This window comes from Oryctolagus cuniculus, chromosome X (assembly GCF_964237555.1).
Source record: "Oryctolagus cuniculus chromosome X, mOryCun1.1, whole genome shotgun sequence".
NCBI lineage: Eukaryota > Metazoa > Chordata > Mammalia > Lagomorpha > Leporidae > Oryctolagus > Oryctolagus cuniculus.
This window is the reverse complement of record NC_091453.1, coordinates 92,030,490-92,047,341: the sequence shown is the minus strand read 5'-3', so window position 1 is coordinate 92,047,341 and position 16,852 is coordinate 92,030,490. Positions and strand designations below refer to the sequence as shown.

The following is a 16,852-nucleotide window of genomic DNA, read 5'->3' as shown; positions in this document are numbered from 1 at the left end:
GACAGGAGTGGGGTGGGAGAGGAATCAGCCCATCGATGGAGCTGGGAGAGGCCACAGAGTAATGGAGACAGTGGGATGGATACCTAGCTAAGGTCTCACATCTTCCTGGATGTTCTCTCTAGGCAATTTCAGCACCTCACTCGTTCCTACTTCAACATGGTGTTGATTGACAAGCAGGGTATGGACAGGGAACGCTACATGGAACCTGTCACCCCTGAGGAAATCTTCACATTCATTGATGACTACCTGCTGAGCAACCAGGAGCTGACCCAGCGCCGGGAGCAAAGGGATGTGTGCGAGTGAACTTGAGCCAGGGCATGGTGGAGCTGAAGGGACAAGCTTCCCTGGTTAACTAAGATGGGGGCCTAATGAAATGAGGACATGGTTGTTTCTCACAGTTCTAGGGATAGGACTCTGAGGTGGCTGAGGTTCATCGATCCTGCAACATTTCCAGGCACCCTTTTCAGGGTTGTGTAATAGTTTCCCTAAGTAAGTCTCTGCTTCAGGTAGCAATAGAGGAGCATAAGAAGCTAGGTAGGGACTAAGGACAGGCCCTGAGAAGTGGATTGAAGTAGAAGATGTTTCTTTTTTAACCTGGGTCTCTTCCCAGCTCTCCAAAGTCTTTGACATAGTAAATCCTAAATTCATTCACTGTTTTAAATGGGTCTTCTACTCGAAGGTGACAGCAGAGGGCAGCACCATCTCAACAGACAAGGAAGACACTTTAGGCAAGTGTAGCTGGATTTTCCTCACAGCAACAGAATAACTACATCATGGCTTGGGGAGCAGGCAGCTACAAAACATTCTTGAACTTGCTTGTCATTTCCTTTTCTAGGGCATTGGGCTAAAAATGTTCTATGAACCATTGACTCGGGATGCTCTCTGCTGGCCCCTCCAGCTGCTCATGGACAAGAACCTCTTCTTACTGAGATTTCTAATTCCCACAGCAAAAGGCTGACGATGCTATCCCTTCCTCAGAGGAGCCCCCACCTTCTGTGATATAGGAAATCTCAAAAGCACTACTGCAGGTAGTAGGGAAAGTAAGAGAAAACACAGACTCAGCCTTGTGTACTGACTTCATAAGATATCCACTTAATATTTTTATTTATTTAAGAAGAGCTGGAGGGAGAGAGGGAAAGAGAAAGAGAGAAAGAATAAGAGCTCTCTTCCACTAGTTCACACCCCAAATGCCTGCAGCAGCTGAGGATGGGCCAGGCCAAAGTAGGTGCTGGGAACTCAATCCAGGTCTCCCATGTGGGTGGTTGAACACAGGCACTCCTATATGGGACACAGGTGTCTTAACAGCTAAGCTAAACACCCACCCCAGATAACCACTTTTAAGAGATGAGCACAGAACAGGTGAGAGTTGCAGCAGCACAAAGTCAAACCCTGTGAACCAGGAATGAAAAGGAATTTGAGGTAGGGCCTTGTCAAAACACACATGCCTACCCTGACTTGCAGTCCCACCCCTTGCCACTGAGCAGTGTAGTTTATATACTCATGGGACCCAGAGTCATAGATAAGACTCAGAAGCCTTTCTCCTTTAGCTTTATGCAGGGAGTCATCAGTAGAAAACTAGAGGGGGGATCTCACATTGTGGCACAGCGGGTTAAGCCACCTCCTGCAACACTGGCATCCCATATTGGAGTACTGCTTTGAATCCTAGCTCCTCTACTTCCAATCCAGCTCCCTGATATTGTAGCTGGGAAAGCAGCAGAAGATGGCCCAAGTTATTGGGACCCTTCACCCACATCACAGACTTGGATGAAACTCCTGGCTCCTGGATCTGGCCTTGGGCCAGCTCTGGCAGTTACAGCCACTTAGGGAGAGGACCAGCAGATAGAAGCTCACTTTCACTCTCTTCCCTTTTCTCTCTCTCTCACTCTGCCTGTCATATAAATAAATAAATCTTAAAAAAAAAGAAAACTAAAGGTAAGAAGCAGGCAGGTTGTTTAGGTACGCAGAGATAAGAATGCTGGAGCACTCACTGTGTACCAGGTATCATTCTTCATACTGCATTGATTAAAGTCTGTTATTAGCCCTTTACAGAGGAGGGAACTGAAGCTCAGAAAAGTTAGGCAGTTTGCCCAAGATTGGACTGCTAGTAAGTGGCAGGGCCAGGATTTCAACACTGGCAGCCTGGCTCCAGAGCAGTGTTCTCAGCCATGATGCCATCCTGCCTCTATTTCTTTTCCTACTTTCCATTTAAAGACAGATAAAAGGAGAAAGAGTCCATCTTCCCTAATCCTACTCAGATGTAAGGCTTAGAGTGGGCCCCAGAGGAATGGGGGAAATGCAAGGCTCTCAACCCAAAGAAATTGGCTCTTGAAAACAGAGTGGTTAGGCTGTCACCTGCGATACTGGCATCCCACATGGATACCAGTTCAATTCGTGGCTGCTCTGTTTCTGATCCAGCTCCCTGCCAACATGCCTGGGAAAGCAGTGAAAGATGGCCCAACTTCTTGGGCCCCTGAACCCACATGGGAGACCCAAATGAAACTCCTGGCTTCGGCCTCATCTGGCCCTGGCTACTGTAGCCAGTTGGGGAGTGAGCCAGAAGATGGAAGATCTCTATCAATCCCTTTAGCTTTGTAACTCTGCCTTTCAAATAAATAAATAAATCTTTTTTAAAAAGGAGCAGAAACAAAATAAAAAACAATAAAAGCAAAGTGGTGGGACATAAATCACGAGCCTAGAACATACGGGTTCAGCCATGAGTCAGAGAATAGCCATTTCCTCTGGGGTTTTAGTGAGAGTCTCATTTTTACAATGCAAAATAAAAAGGCAGTTGCTGAGTGGAATGTAACGAGGAAATACAGGAGCTATGAGAGGCAGGAAGCAAGTTAGAGGCAGAAGGCAAAAAGAAATGAGTTCCTGTGGGAAATCTATGGTCAGACAAGGTCTGTGGTCCCAAAGGCAATGACTGCACATTGCACTGGGCAAGATGAATGTCCTTCCTTGTCCTTATCATTTAACACTTCCAGTGACAAGCCAGGACATGCTAAGCAGGTCAAAGGACCGAACAGTAACTCAGAGGAGGCCCACTACCTCCTGAACAGAGTTCCCACCTGGGCCCGACTCTTGCCTATCCAAAGACATTTCAAAAGATTTGTGGGAAATGAGAATACAAGATCATTTTGTTGCAAAAAAACAACTTTAAAATCTAGGAAAGTTTTTTTCTAATACACTTTTCATGAAGGTTTTGGAGACTGCTTGTATGCTGGGATTTCAAATTTTTTGCACCAGAATAAACTCATTTTTAAATTCCATTTTTCCATGGGTGTTTAATTTTTTTTTATTTGAGAGGCAGAGAGATATATAGAGCTAGAGCTCCCATGGTTGGTTCCCCAAATGCCTGCACCCAATTACTTGAGCCATCTGCTGCATGCCAACATCTGCATTAACAGGAAGCTGTTACCAGGAGCCGCAGCAAGGCATCGAACCAGGGCATTCCATCATGGGATGCAGGTTTCTTAGCCATTAGGCTGAGTGCCTGGCCCCTCCATGAACTTGTGAAGTCTTCTTTGTAATTGCTCCTCTAGCTTAAAAGAATTGTAGAGCTTTTGTTTCATTTTGAGCAGTCAAGGCAAGTCAGTGTTACTTTCTTCAGGTGAAGTTTCACTCTAACTTCTTTTGTAGTCTTGTAGACTATGACTGAAGAGACCCCAACTCCATTAAGTAGGGGAAAGAGACAGTAGCAGAATCAGGGCCACAGCCAAACCCAAACGGGCTAGCCTGCTCTCAACCCTTTACTCCCGCTCCCCTTTCTCTGTTCTCACTTCTCCCCCACCCAGTCCTCACTCTATTCTTTTCTCTCCTCCCTTCCCTCCTTTTCCCTCTCTCTCTCTCCTCCACGGCCCGCCCCTGCCCCTGCTACCTCGAACACAAACACCCAAGATATAAAGTTACTAAGCTGGCTATGTAATGTCCAAAGCATTCTGATTGTTGTGCTTTGTAAATTAAACTTATTTCCTTAAGATATTTTGGAAGAGATGAGTCATCCCTTCCTTTGATTTTTCACACTTAACACACATGTCATTCTCACAGGAGGTGGCATGGCATGATAGGGTCTGACCTTGATTCAAATCCCGACTCTGTTACGTGACAGTGAAGATTTCCTATTTCACAACGTGCTTGGAGAAATTAAAGAAGATCTACATACAGCCTTGTACACACAAGGCATTCAATATGTAGTAATACCCTTTTGCATAAGAGGCCAAGAATTGCTTGGGTTCTACCTACAAACCAGGGCTTTATTTCTGGTATGGGTTACTCTGCATCTGTGTTACTTCTCTCTCAAAACTAAATAATGGAAGTAGGTGTGAAGGAAAAAGTCATCACCTGCAAAAAACACTGAAGGATCCAAAAAGAATCACTTACAGCATGGAATATCTTCCCTCACTTCCTGCGTGAACCTCCCTCCCCTTCCTCCAGCACAGGGGTGTCTATGAAGCTACAGGAAGAGTTCCCTGTAGGACTCTCTCCCCTGAAGGAGAGCAAAGCAATGCCACTTTTCAGATGGGTTCTCGTTGCTCTCCTTAGATACCAAACACAAAGGGTAAGGGGATCAGAGCTCAGTGGAAATATGAGGCAGCAATCTGGGGAAAGGTCAATTTTCTTCAAAGTAGCACAGGAGGGTTAGGGAAAGGGCATTTTTCACTCTGGTGCTTACCCTTCAAGCCATGTGAAAAACCAACAGCAGTAAGTCAGGACATCAGAGACAAAAGCATCTATAGAACTACCAAATGCAAACATTTGATAAGTGAGAAAGCTTTATTGAAGCACACATACATGTCAGGGGGTGGGAAACAAAGGAGCAAGTTACAGCCCAGGATCCCAAGTTATGCCTTCCATTACAATATCACCCCACACCAAACAAATCATTCCTTCATTCAGTTCCCACATACAACAGAAACCCCTGGAGCCACCCTCACTCCTGTAGCCTTTTCAGAGAGTCAGCTAGCTGTAGACTGAATGGAAAGGGATTCTTTTCTGGTACAGACTCCTCCCACACACAACTTACTGCAGATACACTCCTAAGAACCAAAAGGTCAGGTTGGGACAGTGAAGACCAAAAAATGAAACAGCTCACCAGACCCTTCTTGGAAAAGCCTCAACACACCCATACATGGCGGTCAAGTTTAGGAAACAGCAACATTGAGAAGGGAAACCACTTCAGGTAAGAAGTCTGCAGAAAGGAGAGAATTCTCTGTCTACATTCTCTTGGAGCACCAACAGTCCCCAGCCTGGAGAACGTTTAGACAGTATTTGACTCTTCAGGCAGACACAGTGGTAGGTAGACCATGTTTTGTGAGTCAAACACCCAGACACAAACATGAAGAAGGCTGTGTTACATGAGAGAGAAGATGTCTCCAACAACTGCTGCTGCATCAGTGTTAAAAAGTGCTAAGAATTTGGTATGGGCTGTGACACTCTCAGGTCACTGGAGTCCTCTGGGATCATCTAGAAGCTCTCACTGGGCATGTTCATGACTCAGTCAAAAGGCCATCGACTCATTAAAGTGGTTTTCTAAAGCAGCTCCATTCTAAGGGTTCCCCCCACCCCAGGTCTAGGAAAAGGGGATAGAACTGGAAAGAGCTGGGGAATTTTCTTAGTATTTCAAAGAAAACCATTAGATGCAAACAAGGCAGACACTGCTTAGAAACAGGGGAAAAGTTAAAAGTGGACATTGAGAAATTTGTCAGGGTATAAATGAGTTAAAAGCATATCTTGGAGAGGAAGAAGAAGACCTACTCCCCTGTCTTCCACACTCCCCTGTCTTTAGTAACCCCACTCTGCTTTCTAGAGCCTTGGCCTCAGATCAGGCACAGCTTAACCTACAGAATGATACTAATGCCCAAAGATAGCCAGGACTCCCAGGGCATGTAGGGACAAGGACAGCTAGACAGAAGATTAAAAAGGTTGTTTAAAAAGATTTTTTAAGTTAATTAAACCTCATAAAGATATAAGCAAGAATGGACTCTTGAAAACATACTAGATTATGCACAAATAAAAACTTTTCAAAGAGACCCTTACTCTTGTGCCTGCTTTAAAAAGAGGAGCACATCTACATCACTCTAGCTAGCACAGTGAGATTCGCAAAAACACGTTTCTATACACACACACACACACACACACGACACACACACACACATTAAATTATAACTTTTCACTCTTGGTTTCTTCACTTCCTCTGACTTGCCCTGGCCAGGGCTGCACCTGCAGAGGAGGGCAAGGACTCATAAACACAGCTTCTGCTTGGCCATCGAGGAACGGAGCTGCAGAGTCCCTTCCGCCCACGACCCTGGGTACTGGCGCATCTTCTGCCACAGGCTCACTTCTTCCCCAGTCGAGTCCATCCAGTCCACCACTTCCCCATTACTGATCCCTGAGGAGAAACACCAGAGGAGGCTGAACAGGGGCTCCAATCCTCAGCCCACCAGGCAGGATGGGTTACACAGCAAGGCCACCCCATAACAGACAGTGTGCTATGGAGATGGGCTGATGGGGACAGAAGTCTGGGAAGTGCTCCCGGTCGATCCCGCACAGATTGTTGCCCTTGAGAACCCATCAGTGACTCCAGGTTTCTAAAATGGGGCTCCAAATGGTACATAGTCACCAAAGACTTCTTATTCTGGGACTGTGACAGAGCTCTCATGTCTGCCCCTCATGTCAGGGCTCCTACCCTTCTGTTATTGCAACTTGAGATAACAGAAACACAACAAAGCACAGCCACTGAACACCCTTTTCCCTAGCTGTATGATCCAGGCCAAAAGTTAGCACGGGAGGTGGCCTCATTCCTGTTCTTTTGTGCATTCATTCACTCAGCAAACATTTCTTGAGCATCTACTCTATGCCAGGTACTCTTCTCAGCTCTGGAGACGCCATGGTTAAGAAAGCAGAAGAAAAAAGCCCCTGTCCTCAGGCAGCTTACATTTGACCAGGGAAGACAAAAAACATACGAGCAAACCAGCAAGAGCATTTGGGATAGTGTGATTCACAGTATAAAGTAAATAAGCAGGTGACTGGTAGTGCCTGGATTAGGACCCACGGAAGATGGCGTAGCCAGGTGGACTGAGAAGGAGGTATTTGAGATAAGACCTGAAGATGGGAAGGAGCCAGCGTTTGCAGGCAGCAGCAACAATAATCGCAAAGATTCTGAAGTGTGGATGAGCTGGGTAAATTAGGATAGTGGAAAGAAAGTCGCCGTGATTGGAGCCTGATGAGCACACGTTAGAGAGATTTCAGATGACTCAGAAAGAAGGGAGCTTTCAGACAAGATAGGGGCCTGCAGGCCTAGTACAAACTTCAGGTTGTTTTTCACATACAGTAGGAAGCCACTGCAGGGTTTTAAGCAGGGGGCCCAGGCTTACCTGTGTACAAATATAACTCCGGGCACTGTGCGTTAATTGTGTGAGTTGTCAATATACAAGTGGTAGTTAAGGCCATGAGAATGCAGACTGTGGAGAGAGAAATAAAGAGGTCCAAGACCAAGCTCTGAGAGGGACCAAAACATTTAGAGTCTGAATAGAGAATGAGGAACCTATAGAGAAAACTGAGGAGTGAAGTAGTGACTTGAAATCAAAAAGCATAATGTCGTTAGAAGCTAAGTATTTCAAGAAAAGGGGAGTGGTGTGCAGGGTTCAACAGTGCTGCAAATTCCAGGAAGATGAAAATCATATTGTGGCATGACCAACTGCTCTGCAGAGTGGTGGCACAGAAGCCAGATCCCGATGGGTTGAGAACTAAAGGAGAGAGAAGAAAATAGAGGCCATTTGTTTTAAGAAGAGAGGGCAGCAGGGTAGTGAAGGGAGTTTTTTGTTGTGGTGGTGGTTGTTCAGTAAGAGTGGAAATACTAGGGCACACCTGTATTCACCTCTTCCAGAGAAGGAGGATGAAACGGATCACCCAGGACAGATGGAGATTACACAGGTGAGGTCAGTGGGCTGGGGTGGTGGGGTGGTCCAGATACTCGGAGAGAGCTTGGCCTTCACTAGCAAAGACTCGTCCCATTTTAACAAGACATGAGGTGGAAATTACAGGTACAGATACTAAGCAGGCTTGTAGAGTTACAGGTGGGAAGAGTATGGCATTCCTTGCAATCAAGGTCACATTTATCTATACACATAACAGTGTGTAAGTTCAGCCTTCCCCTCGGCCTGGCACATAGTAGGCACTCAGTAAGTGTTTGCTGGATGTTAACTGAAAAGAAAGAAGGTAACTGTTGTCATAGAGGAGTTTTGTGTGTGCAGGAGCACCGAGGGTGGGGGGGAGGAGGGGGGAAAGGGAGGTACTGGGATTGAAATAGGCAAGAGGCCTTTGAAACAAGTGAGGATGGGGGAGAGGCTCTCACCAGTGCCAACACCCAGTCTGACCCCTCCCAGGAAGTCATTGCTGGCCAGGGCTTCCCGGTCCCACACAGTCAGTTCCAGGCACATGTGTTGTAGATCTTCCAGCCTCACACCATTGTAGACAAATGTATGGTTGTAGTGGGGATTCAGGGTCTTCTTCACCACGGGAGTTTTACGCTTACTGGCCTTGGTCCTCATGGGCAGGAGGTATCTGGCAGAGGGTGGGGAGTAGTCAGCAGCCTACTCAAAGCCAGCAACATCTGTCTAAAGTCCCCTTTTTTTGACCACAGGCCTGGCCCAGCAAGGTACATCAACACCCAGAACCTAGTACACACAGCCCTCCTCTGAATCTGCTGAAGCAGACGTCCTACTACCTCCACTAGATCATGCACCTGATCCAATTCCTGTTACCTGGAGAGGAAATGAATATATTAGCGAAGTTGCTATCTGTGCTCCACCAAAACTAGGTTTTAAATATGTGGTCCCACTGCTACTTGGTAAGGTTCTCTTTAAATAAAACCAACGGCAGCATCTGTAGGCTCAGCCAAACAAGTGTTGGTAACGAATGTCCATCCTTGGGTGATCTATAATCTGGGGATAGCAAGCATTGCTTAAAAATCACAGGAAACAAAGCCCCGAGTTCCCAAATCCACACAGTCAGGGGCCATGGGTTTTCATCCAGGACTACTTCAGAGCAGGGGTGGGAGAACAGCCAGACTATATCTGAGTACCTTCCTACTCTTTGCATAGCAATGCTACAGCCCAGTCCAACCTGGGCTCAGACCAGTACACAAGTGGTGGTGGAGGTGTTACCATTATGGAATTTCAGGAACAAGGCAAACAAAGCTGGAGCTTGGGAGGACACATAAGGACAGCATCCACAGGGAAGGGTTAAATTGGGTTCCTCCCTTGGCTCTCACGTCCTGGAACTGGTTAGTTAGTTTGGCACTGGTCCAGGGACTCACCCCTTGACAAAGCTGTCTGAAGTCCCTCCTGATTTGGCAGCCGTCAGGTTCTTGGCTTCTTTGATCCACACCTGGAGCTCTCCCCCTTCCCCACCTTTACCTGTAAGGGACGTCAGCCATAGCAAGTGAGCTGCTACACTCTGGATTTGTCCTAAGCTCTAGCTATGCAGCACTCCCTTCTCTTGCTCTGTAACAACCTGAGGCAGACTTCACCTGTATCCTCAGTACCTAGCCCAGTACCTGACTGTAAGCCATAGGTGCTCAGTTAATCCCACTACAACAGCAATAAATAGTAACTGCAAATGGGAATGGGCTATGCGCCAGAGACTACCTTAAGCATTTCATTCTCAAAACAACCCTCCGAGATATACACTATTTTTGTCCTCATTTGATAGATGAAGAAACTGAGGCTTAGAGAAATAAAGTTCCTGATACTTGTTGAATGATTAAAAAGGGAACTCCTCCACTTGAGTTCTTGCTCCAGTCCTCACTTCACAGGACTCATCAGGTAGCACCAACTTCGACCCTCACCTCCCATTTGTAAGATTTGTTTCTCAGTCTACATATGTGCTAATCTCACTGGTTCTTTCAAAAAGAAAGAAAGAAAGAAAGGAAGGAAGGAAGGAAGGAAGGAAGGAAGGAAGGAAGGAAGGAAGAAAGAAAACATCCTTTGAAAAGAATATCTCCCTTCAAGCTTCTCTCTCCTTCAGGTTATTCTTGATGTGTCTGTCTCCTTTCGTTCACCATCAACTACCCTGAAAAAGAAATCCACACTCACTGGCTCTACTGCTTTGCCTGGTTCACTCAGTCTAGTTTCTAGTGAAATCTGGTTGCTGCCTCAACTAATGCACTGAAAATACAGTGCAATGCCAGTGAGGCGAGTCTGCTCAGTCCTCAGCTGGCCTGGCCCATGCCCTCCTTTGCCTTTTTTCCGAAGCTCTCCTGGCATTTCTCTCGCCTGGTGTCCCTCTCTTTCACTGCCACTTCTTTCCCTCTTTATCCTTCACTGTTGCTTTTCCCCATGGTTCTATCACTTCTCTAAATATTCAACACACCCTCCTTGGGGATTTCACTGATGCCCCAAATCTTCTCGATTAGACCTGGCTGAAGATCTGTTTTGGAAGAACTTTGCCTTCCCACGGCTGATGGATCAAGCTAAACTCCTTACCACTGTGGCCAGGCTCTATTCAGTTAAGCCCCTATTCCAGCCCCCTGCCACACATGTGTACCAACACTGCAGTCCACTGAAATAAGGGGTCACTCCCCCACCCTCACATATAACCTCACATTTCCCATGCCTGTTAAAACCTTGGCATGTGCAATCCTGTCTTCTGGAAATACTCCTCTCTCCACATCCTCTTCCTTTTTGCCTATTAAAGTCCTAGTGTCCAGTTTCAACATTACCTTCTCCTAGCGCTCCCAAATGTAACCAGACAGAATTCATGACTCCTGGACCTGTGTCCCTTTAGCACATGACTGTTTTGGTTTAATTCATTCCTCAAAGGAGGTCAAATATCACATCTTCCTCCCGTGCATCACCTACATATCCATAGTCACTAGCACAGTGCCTGGCATGCTGAATTATTCTCCCTCAGCCTTCGGTTTCCTACTCCTCAAACTTGATTTGACCACTCCTGCTAACTGCCCTTCGCAGCCCCAATGTTTCTGTTCTCTTCTGTCCTCATCATAGCCTGCCATAGATGGACTGAGACCATGTCAGGTTAATAGTATTTAGAAAAAAGGAATGTCAACCCTAAGGTGCTCCCTTTTGATTGAAAAGTACAGAAAAGGCTTCCTTAGTAACAGAGTCTTCCCTGACCCAGGGAGCATCCCAATCTGGGCTCTCTACCTGTGCAACCCAGAGCCAGCAGCAGCCTCGCACAGATCCTGTGCAGAAGACTAAGGGCTAAAGCCAGGGCCCCAGAGAAAACTCACTCTTTTTCCGGTCACCTCCAACAGGGAGTTTGGAGGCTGGGATGTATTTCAATGAAACCACCAACTCGCCTTTGTGTGATGGCAAGCCAGTCAGGGACTCAGCACTGACCTGAAACACAGGGAAACCCATCACGTCAAGCCAGGCTGCTCAGGCAGTTGGGATCATTCCCTGAGGGCGTCCTAAACAGTATCCCCCAAGAACAGCTTCTCAGCAAAAGAGGCTCCTAGCTCCTTATGAATACAACCCAGGGTCCTCAGGCCATGGCTGCCACAGGTTTTCAAGGCAGTCTCCAGGAGGAGCCTAGTAGTGGCAACAACCAAGAGCCTTCCGCAATCCCCACTACTATGGCACCGTGGGGACACAGTTAGTAGACTGCAAACACTCAAAGGTCTTCCAGCAAGCTTGCCACACAACTCACAAAGGATTGACACCATGACAAAGAATCTTGCTGCCAGGGTTGTTAGTAATAGCCAGAAAGTGGAAACAGCCTAAATATCAATCAATATAGGAAGTGATTTCAATATCTTCCTATGGCATGTGGCAGGCAGTCATCAATGAGAATGCAGGGAATCTGTCCATGCTGACATGGAAAGATGTCTAAGACATTCTGTTAAGCCAACAAAGCAATGTGCAGAGAAAATATCTCACGTTAAAATATATTCATATTTGTCTATGTGAATATATATATATGTAAATAGTAAGTGGTATCATGACCACTTCTATGCAGCACTTACTATGTGCCAAGTATTGTTTTAAGTACATTAAATACATTGTTTTGTTTAATCCTCAAGATACTCCTTATGAGACAGGTATTATTATCCCTGTCTTACAAGCTATGAAACAGAGGAACAGAGACATTAAGTAACTTTCCCAAGATCACACAATTAGTAACTGGAAGATACAGGATTCAAATGCAGGCAGAGTACATGCTTTTAGCCAGAGTATTACACTGCGTAGAAAACCCTAGAAGGATGCAAAGTTAACACTTGTTTCCACTAGGGAGGAGAAAAGACTAGGGATTAAAGGGCTTTCCCTTCTTCCTCTGTAATAACGGCAGCTACAGTGTCTTTTAAAATGAGAATGGCACATATCACTAGTGTTGTTTCTAAAGATAGAAAGTATGTTTGTTGAAACGGCTTGCAAAGATTTGAGGGCTAGATGGAACTCTTACAAGGATTTGAATATGGCACAATTCTCAATTTTACAGTTACTCACATTATGTTTGAGTAGTGTCTGTCTCTACCACCAGAATCTAAGTGCCAGGAGGATAAGAATCAAGTCTATTTTTGTTCATCCTAGTACGTTGAACACGTAGCAAAATATGAGCACACAGTAGACACTCCACAGATATTAACATAATGAGCATAAGAGTAGTTGAATCGGTATCTGGGATGAGCAGTGCGTGGCCCACCATCTTTTGCTTTGAGTGGTAGAATTGCTTCACTCTATTGGGTCTTTCTGGTTTGACTCTGTTCTTTATGATTTGGTATCCAGAGCTTGGGCTGGGGTAGACTAGAGGTGCCCGTTTACATGCCTGTGTTCACTAGGGTCCTGTAACCTTGGTCCTTACTCTGAACACACTGACATTAGACAGGCATAATCCCCATAGGTCTGGGTCAGGTAGCACATCCCCAGACAACACAAAGTTTAGTACAGGGGACAGACGCAGAAGAAGCAAGAGGTGGATGCTACTAAGTGAAAACCAAAGGGAGCAAATGGATTTCTAGAGACAAGTAAGAAAAACCAGAAAGAACAAATGTAGAATGCTTTCAGATAAAATATTTAATATGAGAGTAGAATTTTGTCATTTATGAAAGTCCATGCAATTTATTAATTTCTAGGTTATGAACTTCAGTAGATTTTTAAAAAAAATGGAGTTTAGCATTAGTTAGACACTGGCATATTTGTTTCAGCAACACATTTCAATTCTGGCTTAAAATTCTTTGCAAAGAATAAATACCCCATTTTAATGCAGATGCTTCTCTTTATGTAAGACATTTTAATTGGCAGTAGCTTGTGACATGTCCAGTACAATCATATCACGAGTAGACCCAAGAGGATGACTTCTATGTCAGATGCTTGAAAAATTCTAGGTTCTAATAATTGCTTTCCTGCTCTTATTAGTATTTAAAGGGGACAAATTTGCCATTGTCATTATTTTTGGAGGGCAACAGCTATCAAATTATGAGTTATGCGTTTCTTTTGACTCAGCAATTCCACCACCAGGAATCCCTCTGACAGTTATAGAAGCCCAAGATATACTAGAGCATGGTTTTAAGAGAAAGTAAACATGTGAACAATTAAATGCCCATTAGTGATGGAGTGGTAAGTAAGTTAGCATCCAGGGACATGGCAGAAGGCTATGAGAAAAGAAAATGATAGATCTGTAAGCAGTGGCCTAAGGATGCCCATGATAAATTGTAAAATTACCATAATCAAGAGAAACAACGAGGTTCACGTGAGCCCATTTGTGCAAAAGTGTGTTTGTGTGTGTGTGTGTGTGTGTGTATAATGTGTAGATGTATATCTGTGCTGCTTGATACAAGATTTCTAGAATGATATCCAACCAGCTGTTTACAATGGTTATTTCTGGGGAATGAAATCTACTTCCTCTTTTAAAAAACACTTTCTATTGGTTTAGTTCTGAACCACATGCATGTATGTCCTCTAATGCTTAATTTTCTTAACATTGCAAAAAGTTCAAACGTTCAAAAGGGGCATATAAAGCAGCCGAAAGCCCCCTTCTGTTTCAGTCTCCCTCCCTAGAGGCAGCCATCAATACTAATTTCTTTCATAACTTTCCAAAAATATTCTATGCATCATGGATTATCTTAAACATTTAAGATGCTAATATAAAACAATTTTAAAGAGGAACTTTGTCATTGCATAGTTCTGATGATCAAGAAGTTGCTGAGTCCTGTTTTAGCAATTTCAACTTAACCAGGATTGTTGAACGCTCCCTATGTGCCAGGCTCTGACTGGTACTTTGTATATAATCCTGAAAAAGAGGCACATTATTGTTTTATTGTTTGTCCATCTTTAAACAAGAAGCTGAGGCTCCTAGAGCTTTGGGTGACTTTCCTAAGCTACTTCATGAGTTAGGTGACTCACCTAGCGGACAAGGGCCAGAACCAGGATTCAGTGCAGGCCTGCACTCAGATGCCAGGCACGGTCATGCCGCACTGCTGCACTCTCACCTGAGATGCCATCTCCAGAGTAAATTTCTCTCGCCCGTGTAACGAGGAACACAGCAATGGAGTTTCATGAACTGCTTTACTTCCCACTTCCTCAGCAAGAAAGTTAGCTTGGAAAACAGGCACAGATTAGGATACACCCAGAGGGTTAACTTGGAAAAGAGATGCAAGTTAGGACGTTAGGAAACACTCAGGCTATGAAAGGTTAGGAGGCAAAGCTTGACACACATATTAAAGACTTTTCAATGCAAACCAAGGCTTCACACTTTGCCCGGCTTATGCGGAAGAGAGCATTCACGCTTAACACACCAAGTGCCTCTAAAATTGATGTCAAACTCAGAAGTGCCAGCAGGGTGCGCTAGAACTCCACATAAGACTACATACAAAGCTGCTAACAACACTGACCAGCAGAGGTCGCTGCAGATAATTCTACCTCTGATCGCCCTGCGGAAGGAATTGTTAAAAAGCTGACTACCTTTCCGTGTAAAGGGAGGCAATGATCCAGTCTCTTATCGAGCTTCCAGGAATCCATCTGGACCTCTGCCTCTCCAAGGAAAGTGTTTCTGCCAAAACGACCGTGATGCCAAACCGAGAACTGCAAAGTCCTCTGGGCCAGGAGAGACTCTGGGATCTCATACTGTGAAGGGAAAAGTGGAAGCCGGGGATGATTAGTTAGTGGCAATTCACAGAAATGCTGATTCCAAATCCTAACCAACCCAGAGTTCTAAGCACTTTGACTCTCCTCACTCAAAGCTTCAATGAACCTCATTTTGCAGAAACTTACCATGAGAGGACCTAGAAATTTAATTATTTTTTTCCTTAAGTAAGTGAGAAAACACTGGGACATCCCAAAAGAACTGCCAAGGAGACTCCGTATCCCACATGACTTTTTAAGAAGAGACTTTTGGCCACGTGACTGTCCAGCTTCACAAGGATATTTGAGAGATCACCTTCGTTCTTCTCGGGGAGGTCAGGATGTGATCAGGTGCCCAGACCAATCCTCAGACACAGACGCGATCTGCTGCAAGCCATGTCAACTGGCCAGGGTGCAGAGGAATAGCTCCAGCTCAGGGGCAAGACAGAGTGAGTTCTCCTGCCCTCGGCGTCTCCATACTTACCCGGAGGAGTTCATCATAGAGTGGATTGACGGTGTCCCGCTTGATGCTGGTTTTCCTTTTGCCTTGGCGGGACTTGTCAGGCAGAAGGTAAGTCTTCACATATCTAGAAACCAAAGAGGGCACTGAGTCATTCGCTGTCCTGTCTCCAGCCCATTCTTCACTTCCCTTTGCTTTCCCTAAAAATGTACCATGATGAAATGCCATGTCAAAAGTGCCGCATCAAGCCCTCTGAGACATGCCATTCTTGCTGTTTCCCAATCCTGGCTCCCCTCCTGCATCACACCTCCCTGTGCGCCCAGGAAGTGATAAGCTTGCTCCAGAGCACCCAGACAGATGCCAGGGTCTGGTCTCGTCCCAGAGCCCCGGTCAGGCTCCGGAAGCACTCACGGGTTAGAGCGCTTCTTGGCTTCATCAGCAAAGGCCAGCTGGTGGCACTCCTTCACGTGGATGACCAGAGTCTGTGTGTGTTGCTCATACTTCAGGGAAAAGGCAATCTTGCCAGTCACAAAGACGTTCCCGAAATCACCAGCTTCACTATAGATGCTCATCATGCTGCCGATCGTACTCTGAAGAGAAAGCACCCACAAACATCCGGGCATTGCTTGCATCTTCCCTCAGCAGAAAGCCAGAGTCACTGAACAAAGCAAACACTTGGGAAACCCCTGCACTGAGCCAGCACTGCCAACAGTCCTTGACCCAAAGGATAAGACAGAGCCAGCAAGACACTCACAATTGCCCGGGTTCATAAATCAACTCACAGCTCATCAAGACTCTTAGCTTCTCATTTCCCCCTGTTTGTACACATTTTATTGTTCATTTTCACCTACCGCAGAAGGTGGGCAAGGAGGAGAGGTAAGGTGCAGCTAAGTCCATTGTTGCTATATTTTCTATCAGAGGCCTCCAAAAAATTTGTGGAAAAATGAAATGAAAAGGTAACGCAAATTTTCCATGTACCTTTTGGAGCCCCCCTTTGATGCTAGAATGTTGGCAAGAAGGGGTTAGTTACTAGTTAAGACAATGTATCTTTCTTATCTGTACATTTCTTTAGTCACCTGATCTCTATCAAGACCTACAGCAAAAAGAGATTGGGCTATAACTGGGGGTAGGGTGGAGAGAAAACACCACCAGTGGTGCAGAGGCACTTTCCTCACTGGTAATGATCAGTATGTGAGCCTGACTAATGTCCTAAGTATGCAGATTGATACCTAGGGGAAACAGAGTCAGGAACAAGGGAAGAAAATGTCCCTTTAACTTCATGAGCTTCCCTGGTGTTATTGACCTCCACCCT

At 45.4% G+C, this 16,852-nt stretch overlaps 2 protein-coding genes across 4 annotated transcripts in view; one reads left to right on the top strand and one right to left on the bottom strand.

Annotated features, from left to right (window-relative positions):
• Window positions 1–3,989, top strand: part of SRPX2 (sushi repeat containing protein X-linked 2) — a 28,156-nt gene extending 24,167 nt beyond the window's left edge. For both annotated transcript variants that reach the window (XM_008273146.4, XM_002720389.5), the window contains exon 12: window positions 123–3,989. In XM_008273146.4, the coding sequence (XP_008271368.1) occupies window positions 123–303 (181 nt within the window). In that variant the 3' untranslated portion in view covers window positions 304–3,989. The remainder of the gene's footprint in view (window positions 1–122) is intronic.
• Window positions 3,990–4,754: 765 nt separating this feature from the next.
• SYTL4 (synaptotagmin like 4) overlaps window positions 4,755–16,852 on the bottom strand; it is a 60,368-nt gene continuing 48,270 nt past the window's right edge. For both annotated transcript variants that reach the window (XM_002720353.5, XM_070066353.1), the window contains exons 11-17: window positions 15,952–16,130; window positions 15,565–15,667; window positions 14,922–15,083; window positions 11,252–11,360; window positions 9,317–9,416; window positions 8,354–8,562; window positions 4,755–6,388 (exon numbers count right to left, since the gene is read on the bottom strand). In XM_002720353.5, coding sequence (XP_002720399.1) covers window positions 6,240–6,388; window positions 8,354–8,562; window positions 9,317–9,416; window positions 11,252–11,360; window positions 14,922–15,083; window positions 15,565–15,667; window positions 15,952–16,130 — 1,011 coding nt within the window. In that variant the 3' untranslated portion in view covers window positions 4,755–6,239. The remainder of the gene's footprint in view (window positions 6,389–8,353; window positions 8,563–9,316; window positions 9,417–11,251; window positions 11,361–14,921; window positions 15,084–15,564; window positions 15,668–15,951; window positions 16,131–16,852) is intronic.